The 14,451-nt window shown below is 40.7% G+C and overlaps 1 protein-coding gene across 1 annotated transcript in view; it reads right to left on the reverse strand.

Moving 5' to 3' along the window:
• TRPC6 (transient receptor potential cation channel, subfamily C, member 6) overlaps positions 1-14,031 on the reverse strand; it is a gene marked incomplete at its 3' end in the record, with an annotated part of 28,626 nt that extends 14,595 nt beyond the window's left edge. Inside the window, exons 1-3 of the mRNA XM_010142699.1 lie at positions 13,264-14,031; positions 5,356-5,541; positions 3,084-3,248 (exon numbers count right to left, since the gene is read on the reverse strand). Coding sequence (XP_010141001.1) covers positions 3,084-3,248; positions 5,356-5,541; positions 13,264-13,950 — 1,038 coding nt within the window. The remainder of the gene's footprint in view (positions 1-3,083; positions 3,249-5,355; positions 5,542-13,263) is intronic.
• Positions 14,032-14,451: the final 420 nt, after the last annotated feature.

The following is a 14,451-nucleotide window of genomic DNA, read 5'->3' on the forward strand; positions in this document are numbered from 1 at the left end:
CCTGGCACAACTTTAGGCCATTTCCTCTCCTATCACTCACTACGTGGAAGAAGACACTGACCACAATCTCACCTCAACCTCCTTTCAAGTAGTTGTAGAGAGCAGTAAGGTCTCCCCTCAGCCTTCTTTTCTCCAGGCTAAAAAACCCCAGTTCCTTCAGTTGCTCCTCATTAAGACTTGCTCTCCAGACCCTTCACCAGCTTTGTTGCCCTTCTCTGAACATGCTTCAGCATCTCAATGTCCTTCTTGAAGTGAGGGACCCAACACTGGACACAGTACTCAAGGTGTGGCGTCACCAGGGCTGAGTACAGGGGGACAATCACTTCCCTGCTCCTGCTGGCCACACTAGTGCTGATACAAGCCAGGATGCTATTGGCTTTCTTGGCCACTTGGGCACACTGCTGGCTCATACTCAGCTGGCTGTCAACCAGCATCCCCAGGTCCTTCTCTGCTGGGCAGTTTCCAGCCACTCCTCCCCAAGCCTCTAACGCTGCAGGGGGTTGTTGTGGCCCAAGTGCAGGACCCTGCACTTCGCCTTGTTGAACCTCATACAGTTGGCCTCAGCCCATCGATCCAGACTGTCCAGGTTCCTCTGTAGAGCCTCCTGACCTTCAAGGAGATTGACACATCCACCTAACTTGATGTTAACTTGACATCTGCAAATATACTGAGGGTGCACTCAACCCCCTCATCCAGATCATTGATAAAGGTGTTGAAGAGAACAGGACCCAATACTGCGCCCTGAGGAACACAACTGGTGACCGGCCACCAACTGGATTGAACTCCATTCACCAGAACTCTCTGGGCCCGGCCATCCAGCCAGTTTTTTACTCAGTGAAGAGTACACTCATTTAAGCCACGAGCAGCTGGTTTCTCCAGAAGGATGCTGTGGGAAACAGTGTTGAAGGCTTTACTGAAGTCCAGGCAGACAACATCCATACTCTTTCCTCATCCATGAGCTGACTGAATTCCTTATGAACTCATAAAGCTAAAAATCTAAACTCTATTATTACTTGGAGCTGAACAGCAAAGACATTAGAGATTCTTTGAGATAACTGAAAAAAGTTTTTACTCTTTCAAAATATTATGTAATAAAATAGAAGTTTTGGGTTAATTATGCCAGTAGTTACACTGAATTACCAATTAGAAATGCCGAGTGCCTCCATATGGATTGCTGGCTGAAACTCAAATACAAAATGCCTAATTCCTTTCAGTATCTGATACTAGTGAATTCCTGCCACATCTACAGGACTTTGTCCACATATTTCTATGAAACTTCTTCCAGAAATTCACTACCTGTGATCCAAGCTCAAATGAACATTTTCCTAAAGAAGAAACTGGTCAGCTATACAGGTAACTGACCGACATGTTGCAAATGTCATAAAGACATTTTTGCCTTTCTCAGAGCCATGGCATGAGAATATAAAGAAATGTGTCAGAATAACTCCACTGCAAGCTACTACATTTACTGCAAATACCACGAGTATTTTCCCTGTCTTCTGTCACTGTGCCCTGCTGGTTTGTTTTCCAACCTGGAAAACAAATGGGAGGAGATGAGAGTTATAAAATTCCATCAATTCACAGATACAGTTTGTGTTCTGTATTGGAACCATCCTATCTTGAAACTAAACAGTGAACATTTTTGTCTTCAAAAACCGGCAGAATCAAATTTGAAGCACGAGTGAAGCCCAAGGTAAGAAATGGCAACTGGTGAAAAAGGTGGGTTAGATTTTACATTTGCAGAATATAATGAAACAAAAAGCATTCGACACATAAATCACACAATGAGACAATTAAATAGTGACAGAAGTGAAACCTTAAAGCATGTTGTCCCTTGAACCCTGACTTTAAAAAGCTACTCTGAAATAGCTTTTTCAGAATTTACAATGGTAAGATCCAATAAATCCTTGGAAAATGACAAATAGGTAAGTGACTGCTATAGCTGAAAACCAGGTACTCAAGTATGTTGAATCTCAAGGCATGTTTTAAGACAAAAGTATTCATAAAAGACCTAGTCACTATACAGAAAAGTGAAAATTATATAACTGATTTTTATTGTCCAGACTGAAATGAAAAATATGGCAAAACAAAATGGGCCACCTTTCTCCGCTCAGAGAACAACAATAATAATAATAACAATTAAAAAAACAAACCTCAAAGACCTCAGTCTTCTCTTTCACCCTTCTTCTTCCCCTGGAAATCACTGTTATGTGCACAAGATTCGAACTGCTACAACCATGGATCTTACACTGTAACCTGTTAAATAAACCTTATGGGATCCTGTTTGATCCCTCTACCATATTCTCGGGGGAAATTTTCTATCAGTGTCCATTTAAAATGGATAGTGACCAGCTAAAACAGAGATTCAACATGGAGTTCAGAGAGGTCAGAGATCATCACCCATCTTCAGCAGAAAGGCTTTCCATACTATGTATCTTCCAAAACAGATACAGGGGTAGCACCCAAATCCAGACAGTGCATTATAAATGGGTGCAGAGGAGGCTGCGGGACTGCCTGACAAACCTCAGCAAATATAATGAGTACTAGAACTGTCTTGACAAGCCAACACAGTTCACTGACTTCTAGAAAACTGATGATGTTTGTTTTAATTTCTGACATTCATGTTTCAGCAACTTGTATCTATTAATTTTTAATCATCAAAAAACAAAATTACCTTTGAGTAACTGGGATCAGCCCACAGCCTGAACTTAGTTTAGCTCTGAATCAAGGGAAATGAATCCTCTGCATCTGCCTACTAAGGCAACAACTAAATTAAGAATAAGTTGACTCATTGTTTCTAATGTGCAATTTCTAGAAGGCATCTCTTGGTCAACCACTGTAATTTCATTTAATATACATTGCATTTAACAAAATACATTTACCTGCCTTAATTACAACTGTCAGAACATGCAATCTTGCAGCCATGTCATTCTAACTCAGCTTTAAAATAACACATTTCTAAAATATTATTTATTTAAGTATGTCAGTAATTTATACCCGTGCTTCATCTTTGCCAGACAGGAATCTACACACAGATGATAGAGGAGTTAATAGAAGTCCATCACAAGATTTCACAGACTGACCTTACTGCAAGGAGCAATCCAGTAAGCCATCGAAAGGAATGGCAGTCCTACTGCCACAGCAAGAACCACCAGGAACTTCACTGCCATGGTCTGCTGCCGTAAACCTGACAAATTCTCATACCAGATGGAGAGAAGTTGTTGCTGGCAGTTTGGATGTGCTACAAACTGTAACAAAGGAAAGGAGCACAAAAAGAACATTGCAATCAGAATATCTCTTATTAGAACAACAGCTATACGAAGTGCATTAAGAATGTTGGAATACCAATAACTCAGCTTATATTCAAAGGAGCATTAACAAGGGTGTAAGAAAAAGTCTTTTGATGAGCATAATCTCCCAGCCTGCAGGTGTGTTGTTATCAGCAACAGTAAGTCCTTTAATTTAAAAAACTACTATGTTAGTGAGACTGTGTTCCATCATAAACTATTAATTTCCATCTAAGAGTAATTAAACATAAACTTTATCTGGGCAAAATCTACTTGTTTCTGATATTTATAATTTTCATGTTATTACTGCAGAAACTCCAAAACTTTAAGATTTTCTGTTCTGCAGAGGATGGTATATATACAGGCTTTAGTTATGAAAGAAAGAATGTGCCATATTTTCACATGCTAATATGGAAAATACCCTTTTTTTTTCATCTGGCATAAGAAAAGAGCTGTCACTTTTGCAGGAAATCAGCTAAGGACTATTTATAATTTGGTTCTGGAATCTTTTGGACTGCAAAACTGAGAAGTTTGTCCTATAACCGTCTTTTCTGTCAAAACCTCTGGAGAAGCATCTTACAAAGCTAGATAATAATAAACAATGTTTTTTTGTGCACTGTAAATTTTTAAGTTGAGACCTGAAAATAGTATTAAAAATTTACCTGAACCTTTATTATTTTTCTAGCAGAGTTCTCTATGTCTAAAGGTTGACTGGCTGAAGCTGCAAGAAGTGCCTACTCAGGCAAGAGAAAACGTTGAGAGAAAATTCACATTCAAGGAAGAATTAAGCCTCAAATACCACAAAGGACAATGTCAAGGTAATATCTTCTCTTCAAAAGTTGCTTCAGCTCTCTTTAGTGACCGTAGTTTGTCAAGTGTTTTGCAGGTTTGCATTCATAAGCTGGTAGGTGCTCTTCAGTCAAAACAGTTTTGTTCCCTTCCCTTCATGAACGTATAAATAGTTCCCACAGATAAATATTTTGGGTGTCTCCTGGAGATGTGAACTCATTTTTCTAAAAAATCTCCCACTCTTCCCTGATAAATCAGATACATACGTTCAGCCCATACTGGCATTTTAAGAGTCCTGACTCACTTTGAGATTTTTTGTTAACATAAGATATTGTTTATTTTCACAGTGTTGACCTGATCCATTTCATTATGAAGGATACGTTTTATCGAAGATCTTCCTGCTCTGTCAGGAGATAGCGCGACTCTAGGGTAACCTGCTTTCAAAGTGTACTCCTGAGCTGTATCTTCTCGATCTCCAGCCCTAAAAACTTCACCACATAAATCATTTCTCCCTGGTTCACACATACGTCCCCTAGAACTTCACAACCTATATTACCCAAGAGAAGTTTTCTGGGTAATTCAAGGGTCTTGGTGCAGCTACAAGCTCAGCTGGTTTCGCTGAGGACTCTTCGGATGCAGACCAGAGTATTAAAGCGACAGTAGAAATGAAAGTAAGCCTAAGAAGGGACGGTAACTCTGTATTCCACACTGCCTGGCGTCTGCCGATCTTCAGAAGCGAGAACAGCACTGCTACTGCTAGATCGCCTCTGATTCTCTCTACAGACAAACACACACATTCTGTGAGACACGCAGGTTCACTAAGTTTCGACAACTTTCTGAGCAAGACACAAAAGCTTGTCAAAAATCTGTATTAATATTTGTTACCATGCAGCGCACACGACTACCGTGCTATCCTATGGTTTTTTAGTACATCTTACACTTTTCCAGGCTGCAGAAGTACCGCAAATTTCTTACATTTTTTTTTTTTAATAGATTTAAACTAAAACCAAGGAAATATCTACAAATTTTGCATATAGCTATATGGTTTTTAGAGCCGTTTGCTCACACCCACAGTGACCAGCATCCACCCTGCATACCTGCTTCTTGTTCATATTGCCAGCTATCTGGGGCAAGGATTCTTTTGTTGGTAAAACACACTGTGCAGAAGGGCTCAAATGTTGATTTAAGTGTCATAGGCTACCAAAACTTAAACATTTAACAATAGCACAATTTAAAAGCGCTCTCATACCATGCCTGTTTGATCAACATAATTGCTTACTTTTTTAACTTCATACTTAATGGCAAGTTTTAAGCGGCTAAGGCTGGGGCGACCATGTTCTCCATTGTTATGGCTCATCTCTACATCACCATTCAAAATTGCTTCCACTTCTTCTGTATTCCTGCACAAATCAAGGAGTCCAACTACAAAATCCTTGCATTGCATAGACAATTTCTTGTAATCATTCTAGAAAAGAAAAGAAGAAAGAAGGTAACATGCTGTTTAGATCTAACATCAGAGAAGTAGTTCTACATCCCAGCTACGCATCTCTGAGCATCAGTAGTTTGTTTGCATCATGTTACATCTTTTTCTGGTAGGTTAAAAGCACTTTGTTACTGCAGAATCTACTCCCCCGAATGTTCAAAGAGTAGGAGTCGTCTCACCTTGCTTACCTTGGACACCTACGCTATTAGTTTTTACACCTGAGTTACTTTCTAGACTTGCTTTCAAGCCAATTCGAAGTAAAAAAACACCTTCAAAAATACTGCGTGACTTTAAATAGTAAATCATTAAATACTTTAATGACTATTTCTATCCGAGATGAACAGCACAGGGGAAACATTTCTATTCACCTATTGTCACAGAACCCTAGAGAACCAGCTCGGACGTAGAAAGATCTCAATTGGACGAGTACACATCTAAACAACTTCCCAACCTTCTTGAGAATTACAGACATATATGGAATTTCCTTAGGCCTTGAATTATTCCTGTAAATCTCATCCTCCTCATTTTCCAGCATTTCATTTACCTTGCAGATACAACATTTGATGGTTGTTTTCCAGCAACAGTGCCTGCAGTGCTGCAGAGAGCGTGGTGGTACCACATCTCTAACTTCAACTCTGTTCCCTCTAGCTCAAATACCTGCTAACATTTTGGCCGTTTGAGCCAAAATGTTGCTCTAAAACTGCAGGTTCAGTTGCTTATTGCTTTAACTTTTACAAAATGTTCTTCTCAGTCACTGTTTTGCACAAGGCTGACATCAAACCAGAAAAAGCTATTTTGATCACTGCAATCCAGTTTGTTAACCGCTCCTTGCAGCTGTGTTTGGGTCATAAGAGATGAACACAGCCAGACAGCGAGGGACCTGGTTGGGTATAAATACAGATGTATATCTAAAGCTAAAGAATGTGTACAGATATATTGCCCCTGGCCTAGATCTTACAAGAGATTTACTAACACGTGTCAACAACTTCTGATATTTTTGTGATCTCTGCTAATTTTAATGTCTTAAAAAGATGAAATTACTGTAGAATGTTTCCCAAACAAAAGAATGAAAACAACTCCAACCACCCCACACCACCAGGACTGCTCAAGTAGTCTCTACATCACATTCACAGCAACTTCCTATGAATGCTTTTGCTACAGAGACACATTTCACTCTCTTCTGGTCTGTTCTTCATAGCTTCCTCCCTTCTCCCGTGCTTAGTCTCTGTTTAGTCCCTTGTTTGTAATTACTTCCCTCATACTAACTGCCACGTAATGCAGACCCTGGCAGATAAACCATCCTTGTGAGTACATAGACTATCCTATTTTACTCACCGAGGGTGTACTTCACGCCTGTTTGCGCTTGATTACCCACACCACCGCAATACCAGTTTATGACTTCGATATATTAAAGGATTGCACGCAAGTTTTACATTTCACTCTACTCAAATGGATGTGAACACTCATAGACAAATAGTTATACACAGTATTGTATGTCTACATAAAAGTGATGGTGATTTATTTCTTTAATTAATGTGAGACACCTCAGATCTGTCATAAAAGAGGAACTCCAACGTCATTTCTCTACAAAAACAACAGAAGCTAAATATTAAAACCAAGCATTTCATGACGTTGTACATTTTATTATTGTACTATTTATTTTCCCTCTCTTCAGAAGAGTAACAAGAGAAGATTAACCAAAATTCTGACTTCTTGTCATTACAGAAAAACATTTTTTGGAGTAACATATTACCTTCTGTTTGGCTTTCATTTTTGCAGCAACAGCTACGATAAGAGTCAGTATTCAATCATTTTAATACATAAATGTCCTCTTCAAAAGGAAAAGTAGTCATTTGAGATTCACAGGCAAAGGAAAAACATAGACTCGACCTGTGCACCCTTGAAAGGTTAGGTACCATGAACTGTTCCAAACTGGTATCTGACCCTCAAACATCAAATGAAAAAAGGAGTATTTTTCAATAAATTTAGTAACAAAATAATTTGGCCTTCATAAATAACTGTTACAAAATATTGTAATATAGTTTTAAAGTACTAGTATGTGCTTGTTTTCTGGTAGGAGATACCTATATGCATGCACACTCATATACACTCTTAATCAGTATTTTCTAGCCCTCGTGACTGAGACATGACATGGATTTTCAAAACAACATGTAAGGAGACAGTTACTCCACGGGGATTCCAATGCCTTTGGGTAGTCTCAAAATGAAAATTATGTATGCTAATTTATTCTAATAGAGAATACAATTTTTTCTGAGTGTAGTCCCATTTAACATAATGAATATTGAATGGACACTTGTAAAAATAGCCAGATACACCCATTCACACTTTGCAAAATCATCCCTTCAGAATGTAGGATTGTACACAATATCGCAGTATGTATTAGCACACAGTAAATTAATGATAAACTCCACCAGTTTATTTTCTCATTTGTAAATGCAATAAACCAGCTTCCTCTCCCGTGAAATACTTCCACAGCTGTGACCAGTGGTGGTAGTTGAGCTGAAATGTCCTTGGCGGTCAGGTTACAGGAACTGAGCAGTGCCCAGCACCACCACCTCCACTCCAGCTGCAGCACAGGACAGCTGTAACACAGCAGAGTCAGCTGAAGGCAATGCACATCTCTACTCCAGTTCATCGCTCGCTGTCTTGAGATGCATTCCCTTTGAAGAATTTATCTTTTCAAGGAAGGTTATGGAGGACAGATGGGATGATAATGTCTTAAACTGCGACAGGAAGACTTGTCAGGGCCTGAACACGGCGGGGGTGGCTCTAGGCAGGCAACTTTGTAAGAAATCAAGAGTATGAATGTGCCGAGACTACTGCATGGACCGCCTGTTGCCCCTTGTCTCCTTGGTCCACTTAAATGCGTAGTGACAGCAAAAATGATTAATACACTCTTCTTGGTATCTCAGTGTCTCTGCCACACATGCACAGAAAGTTCCCTCTCCACTGAAGTGTCACATGTCTCCTACCATTAATGTGAGCCAAGGGAATATAGTAATTTGTTTGGCTTAACTGATTTTTGAAAACGGCCAAAGGCACACAGATAATTTAATGACTTCTCCTTTACTGCAAATTGTAAACTTAATAAATTAAAAAAGCAGTCCTGGGAGACTTAAGAAGGAAGTCAGCAATTAAATTATAGTTGGAGGATCTAAAAAGAATCAGCTCTTAATTCTGCAATAGAGCATGTGCATGTGACAACACTGATTCAGGGCTCCTCAGCAGTTCAGGAAAAAAAAAGTTGCCAAATATTGCCACACTAAGTACAAGGGGGCAGCATTGGTTGTTCCCACTCTGTGAAAGGAAGGTGATGATTTGGGGTGAGCACTATGGTGGATGAAGAACCAGATGTTGGTGGCCAAGGAATGCGGGAGGGGTGGGGGCTACAGTGGCTGCTGCTGAGAAGGGTCACCTGCCCTTTGCGGCATGAGCAGCCACAGACTGTCTTGGTGGCCTGGGTAAGAGAGCAAGCAGGCCACACACGGTCACTCTGAAAACCTCAGCTGACGATGATTTGCCTTATCTTTGACCATGTAAGCAGGAGAGCATGGCCAGGAGAGCAGGAGAGCATCACCACAGCCGTTTTTCCCAGAAGAAAGTGACCTTCTGTGACCAGTCACAGGATCCTGCTGTCCCCCAGATTGTCCCGCAGACTGTGCCTGGGATGACAACGTTCTCAGGACACACTCAGGCTGACGCTGAACCCCACCGATGAGATGGAGCAGTGCTCCAGACCGTGTCCTGGCCCTGCCTAGAAAGGCTGAGACCAGAAACACAGGTACTGCTATACAAGGATTCAGGATTTCAGATTGCCTTGTGAATGTAAGTGGGTCCTAAATGTTGGATTTAGGCATCTTAGTAGATAGATAAACCCATTACTGCCCTTACAAAGGTGGCCCTTTCCCCTTCAGTGACTCAGTTCTTCTTTCCTAAAGTTGATGTTACCTTTTCTTTAAGAGAGCTGACATCCCCTGTAATGAAGACTGGAATCTGATTTCTGTAATGGGGGTTGTGTAAATGAAGACAAATAGAAAATCAAACTTAGAGATGTTGAATTGAATTTTGCTTCCCATCAGAAAAGCAAACTCAGATGACCTTATTAGGGGTATTAACTTAGAGCAAAGAGTAACATACCAATGTTTAATTTAAAAATACATTTTCCACTCCATCCCATTAAACAATAAAACAGTCTGTTGCCATTATAGCTGCAGTGGACTTTGTACTAAATGCAAATCTTCTCCCTTTTGAACAGCACTGGGCCACAGCTGTCCTCTCAAAACTCCAGGCCACATCTCTGCAAGACAATATCTGTCAGATATCATCTGCATCCTTATGGACATGGAAGACATATTAGCTCTAGGAATTTAGATGGCAAAAAATATGAGCACAATCCCCCAAAACAAAATATTCTATATAATCGAACCTTGTAAAGCTGCATACTTAGCCATGACACTAAAAGCTAAATTAAATGGTGTTCAGAAAGTCCTGAAGATCTCAGAATTACGCAGGAAGCCTGAATTAGCTGTCTGCTTGGTACAGATATATTCCTGCACTGTGCTTGACACATCTGTCCAGTGAGTTTTCCTTCAGAAGTCATCTACTTTTTTCCAGTTTTACTCCTAACAACGGATGATCTTTCAAAACACTTGTAAAACACTTGTAAAAACAATACCTGCAACCCAGCGCCACAGGGCAGATGATACTGCCACAGAGGTTTGAGGCCAAGAAAGGAGTTTATTTCAGCGAATAGTGGTTTCCACTGATTATGGCATTTCCTATTTTGCATTAATCAGTTTCATGGCCAGTGTTATCTCTAACATTAACTGATGGTGTACAACAGGAGAGAGGGTAATTTATAAGATACTCATGGAACAAAGAGTATCACAGCTGAGCATTAACGCTTTCTACTGCCTCTGAGGAAGACCTCAGAATTATCTGTGCCACTTGTTGCTGTAGGCACCCTCTGGGAAGCTCCCCTGCAACCACACCCCACCAGCACTATAAAACTGACTTTTAAAACTGTATTACCAGGAAGTTCAATTTTCTTCTAGGTGAGGTTTGAAATATTTTAAATGGCCCAGGGAAACCCTAGGTGGAGCTAAAGATTGCAACGTCCAGCAAATCTGTGCACTAAAAATACACTTGTTTTGATCACAGTAACACATGTAACACATTTTTACGAAAACCACACTTCTATGCAGGGACTACACTACCTGGGTAACTGTAGCAGATTCCTGAAATAAAGTAAGGGCAACAATTTTTACATAAGTTGATGCAAGCAGAGATACGAGCTTGCAGGAGCACAAACAAGCCCAGACTTGGTAAAAACAACAGCATCCATCTCCTGCAACCCGTACAGACAACCTTTGTACTGCCTGCACTGAACCTAAGCCTCGGTCAAGCCCCCAGCACGTGAGTGTTATCAATAGCGTAAATGTTAACTCTCGTCAATGCACATATAAATGTACTCCATGGTCTTAAACACTTACCCAGAAGCACCACCACATTTCAGTACCTACAAAAACATTGCCAACAGACCTCATGTTGCCAGCCACCTGCTCCTGATGAAACCTTAAATCACAGGAGAGTTAAATTTCTGTGTTGCCTTGTGCTCCTGCTCCTCATTGTTCCTACTCACCTTCACTCTGCTCTACAGCATATTTACTTCCCCTTGGCTGATTAACGCCCAGCAATATGGAGCTGCTCTATCTCTTGTTTAACCTCCTGTTTCTGCTGAAGGACAGTACCTCAAAATCTTTCTGGCAATTCTTTACACAGCACTACATGAGAAGTGGAGCTCTAATTTTAGACAAGGCAACTGAGACAAAAGACGAACTGAAAAACCAAGTCACTCAGGGATGAGCCAGGTCACACTGAGGAAGGACCTCTTCACGGCACGTCAGGGCAGGCTGCAGAAGTTTGCTCTCTGAACCCCAGTCTACTTTTCCTCACCCAGGTGCCCCGTTTCCTGCCCTGGTGTCACCAGGGACAAATACTGTGCTCGCAGTTCACCTCACCAGTTGTGTACTGCAGCATACATTTGAAGGGCACTTCTTGCTACCTGTTCCACATGATGGTTGTATTTATTTTTATAATAATCCAGGCTTGTGCCACTCCAATGGTGGTAAACAGAGCTATACTGTCCCTGCGATTCAGACACGCTATTTATCTCGGCATAGCTGTGAACTTAACAGGCCGCATTTATGGTGCATGAAAAATGTTTTTCTGTTCTGTTCTAAATTTACTCCCCTGTAAGTTAATCATGTCCTTTTGTTCACATCTTCAGCAGCTGCTAAAGAGAAAGAAACAGAGTATGTGGTTAAATTCTCTTCTCTGAACTGTACATGAAAGAGTGGATGAAATCTCAGCCCACTGAGGTCCTAAGGATTTCTGCCAGGGACTTCATGGAGCAGACGTTCATTCTCTGCATTAAGCTGAAATGCTCTTCACAGCATTTCATCTTATTGATACAGAATAAAAAATTCTCCTCTGCTTCTATTCCAGCTGTTTAGCTGCTGTTTTTAAGATCCCCTTGCACATCCCTCCTCCTTATTTTCCCTCTCCAAGAAATATTTCAGCTTCTAACCACCGAATTGTTCCACAAAGATACAATAAGTCAGGAGTAATTAATCCAGAACTGCAGCATCTCAGCTCAGGTTGGCTGAGCAGAGAAGGGTTCATGGCTGTGCGAACTGTACCACTGCTAAAAAGATTAACATTAAATATTGATCATGGCAACTTCAAAATCTTCCTAACACAATGTTTGAAATGATTCCACTACTGTTTTGTTTGATCTCCTGCTGCTGAGGTCCACATACGTTGCTCGGTCACAGTAGTGTCATATATCAACATCTGCGTTCAACAGAGTCCCATAAAGTAAACCCAGTCCAAGGGATTTTAGCTAATCTAAGTCATAATTAACACTGCCAATGTTTGCACAAGGCCTGACTTTGCATTTACTGAGACCAAAAAGCTTACACTTTTACTGTCTTAACACAAATATACTGTGGTAAAAGTGTTTGTAGGTTGGACACCGATGTATCTACATAACCAAAGAAAAAAGAAACAAACCCATCCCCAAACCACTCATACTTCCAGGATCTCAGGGGCCCTGAATCTCTGGGTCTCAACTCCTATTTTTTTTTTCCAAATTATGCACTTGTGAAACATTAAGAATACTATGTAGTACTGAAAAACTCTTTAACTTCACAGAGTTCACTCATATCTTAATACAAATAAGTAAAAAAAGAAGTGAGTAGAAATACCAGAGAAAGGCATCACATTAGAAAGGAACAGGACATTATTTAGAGGCCTTTTTGTGAATAAATGCAAAACACTGCGAGGAGTGAGAAAACTTTCAGTCCATAAGAAAATAATGAGAATGAATGATGTAATTGCTTCACCCATGGGTTTGAAGGGCCTCCTTTACTATCCTGCCTGACAGGAAGTGGAAGATGAGTTCTCTGGCATGTGCTATATAAGCAGCATGAATTGCAGTCAGCACAGAGCAGTATGACATTCCCAAAGATTCAAATCTTCCATTTATTAAACAATTACATATTTTCCCAATTATCCTGCTGTTTTATGAAGATCATGATGATCTCTTACTGCTCAAGGACAAAGACCTTTGACTGAACTTTGTAATTCTGTGTCTGTCAGAATTGGTATCCCTCTACTTACCTTAAACTCTTTTTCAATGTTGGCAAGCACAGCTAGCTCATTGCTGAGCTCTAAGGCAGTCATTACAGGGTCTTCGCTGGACAAAGACAGATAAGCAGGGCTGGCCAGACCTTTGTAGGCATTGATTCTGGATCTAGAATGGCTGAAAGAGTCATGCTTTTGTTTCTGATTGCATTCACTGCACTTGCAGAAATAGTCATGCGGTCTGTCGATCCGAGCTCCTTTTCTCAGCAAGGTGTGGACGATCTCATACTCATGGCAGTGAGCAGCCAGAATGATCGGTGTAACATCATGCGAAAACCGTGTGCCATCTTCATCGTATGCATAGAAGTCATCGTGCTGGAGCTCCGACTGGCTAGGACTCAGGGCAAGCCTCTTGCCTTCAGCAAATGCAGGATGGTTAAGTATGGCTTCCACTATCCGAACATAACCTTTGCTAATAGCCAAAAGCAAGGCATCCCCAACCCGAGAGAGGTTCTCCTTCTTCAGCAGAAGTTCTGTGATCTCCAGGTGCTCATTGGCAACAGCCAGCTGCAAAGCGTTCTGCCCCATATAGTCCACACAGTTCACATTGAGCGAGGGACATTCTTCCAGCATTTTGCGAATCACTGGAATATTTCCATACTCTGCTGCATCCAAAAAGCGCTCCTCCTCAAGAGAAAGACTTGTTGAACGGTCATTAAACATATACGCTGGCCCTCGACTGGCCTTGCTCCTCCCCTTCTCCCGGAGAATGGTCTGTCGTCGCAGCGCTAGTCTATTCTCATTGCCTCGTCTGTGTGGAAATAGAGACATTATTAGTTCTGTTTTATGCAAGGGCATGTCCATTTTAAATAGTAATTACTAAAAATACTTTAATCATTTATCTGCTGCAGGGAGACCACAAACCCTGACTTTGATGTACTTCGTAACCACTGCTTCTACCCAGCCCTGGAATTTGTAGCCAGCTACATTTTATTTCGACAAGAAGAAAAAGCCCTGGTCAATCAGTATTTAAGACTACATTTTTTTTTCCGTATTTTGTCCTCCATGGGTTTTGCATAATTTTTAGTGAAGCTGAATTGTGCTTGATGTTACATAGGTAGAATAACAGTTGTAAAGGTAAAGTTCTGGCTGCAAGAACATTTCTAGGAGAAAACACCCAGCCAAGTTTGAGAATTGCTTCGAGTGAAACCACATTTTCTCTGG

This window comes from Buceros rhinoceros, unplaced genomic scaffold, assembly GCF_000710305.1.
Source record: "Buceros rhinoceros silvestris isolate BGI_N320 unplaced genomic scaffold, ASM71030v1 scaffold5419, whole genome shotgun sequence".
In the NCBI taxonomy this organism is placed as follows: Eukaryota; Metazoa; Chordata; class Aves; order Bucerotiformes; family Bucerotidae; genus Buceros; species Buceros rhinoceros.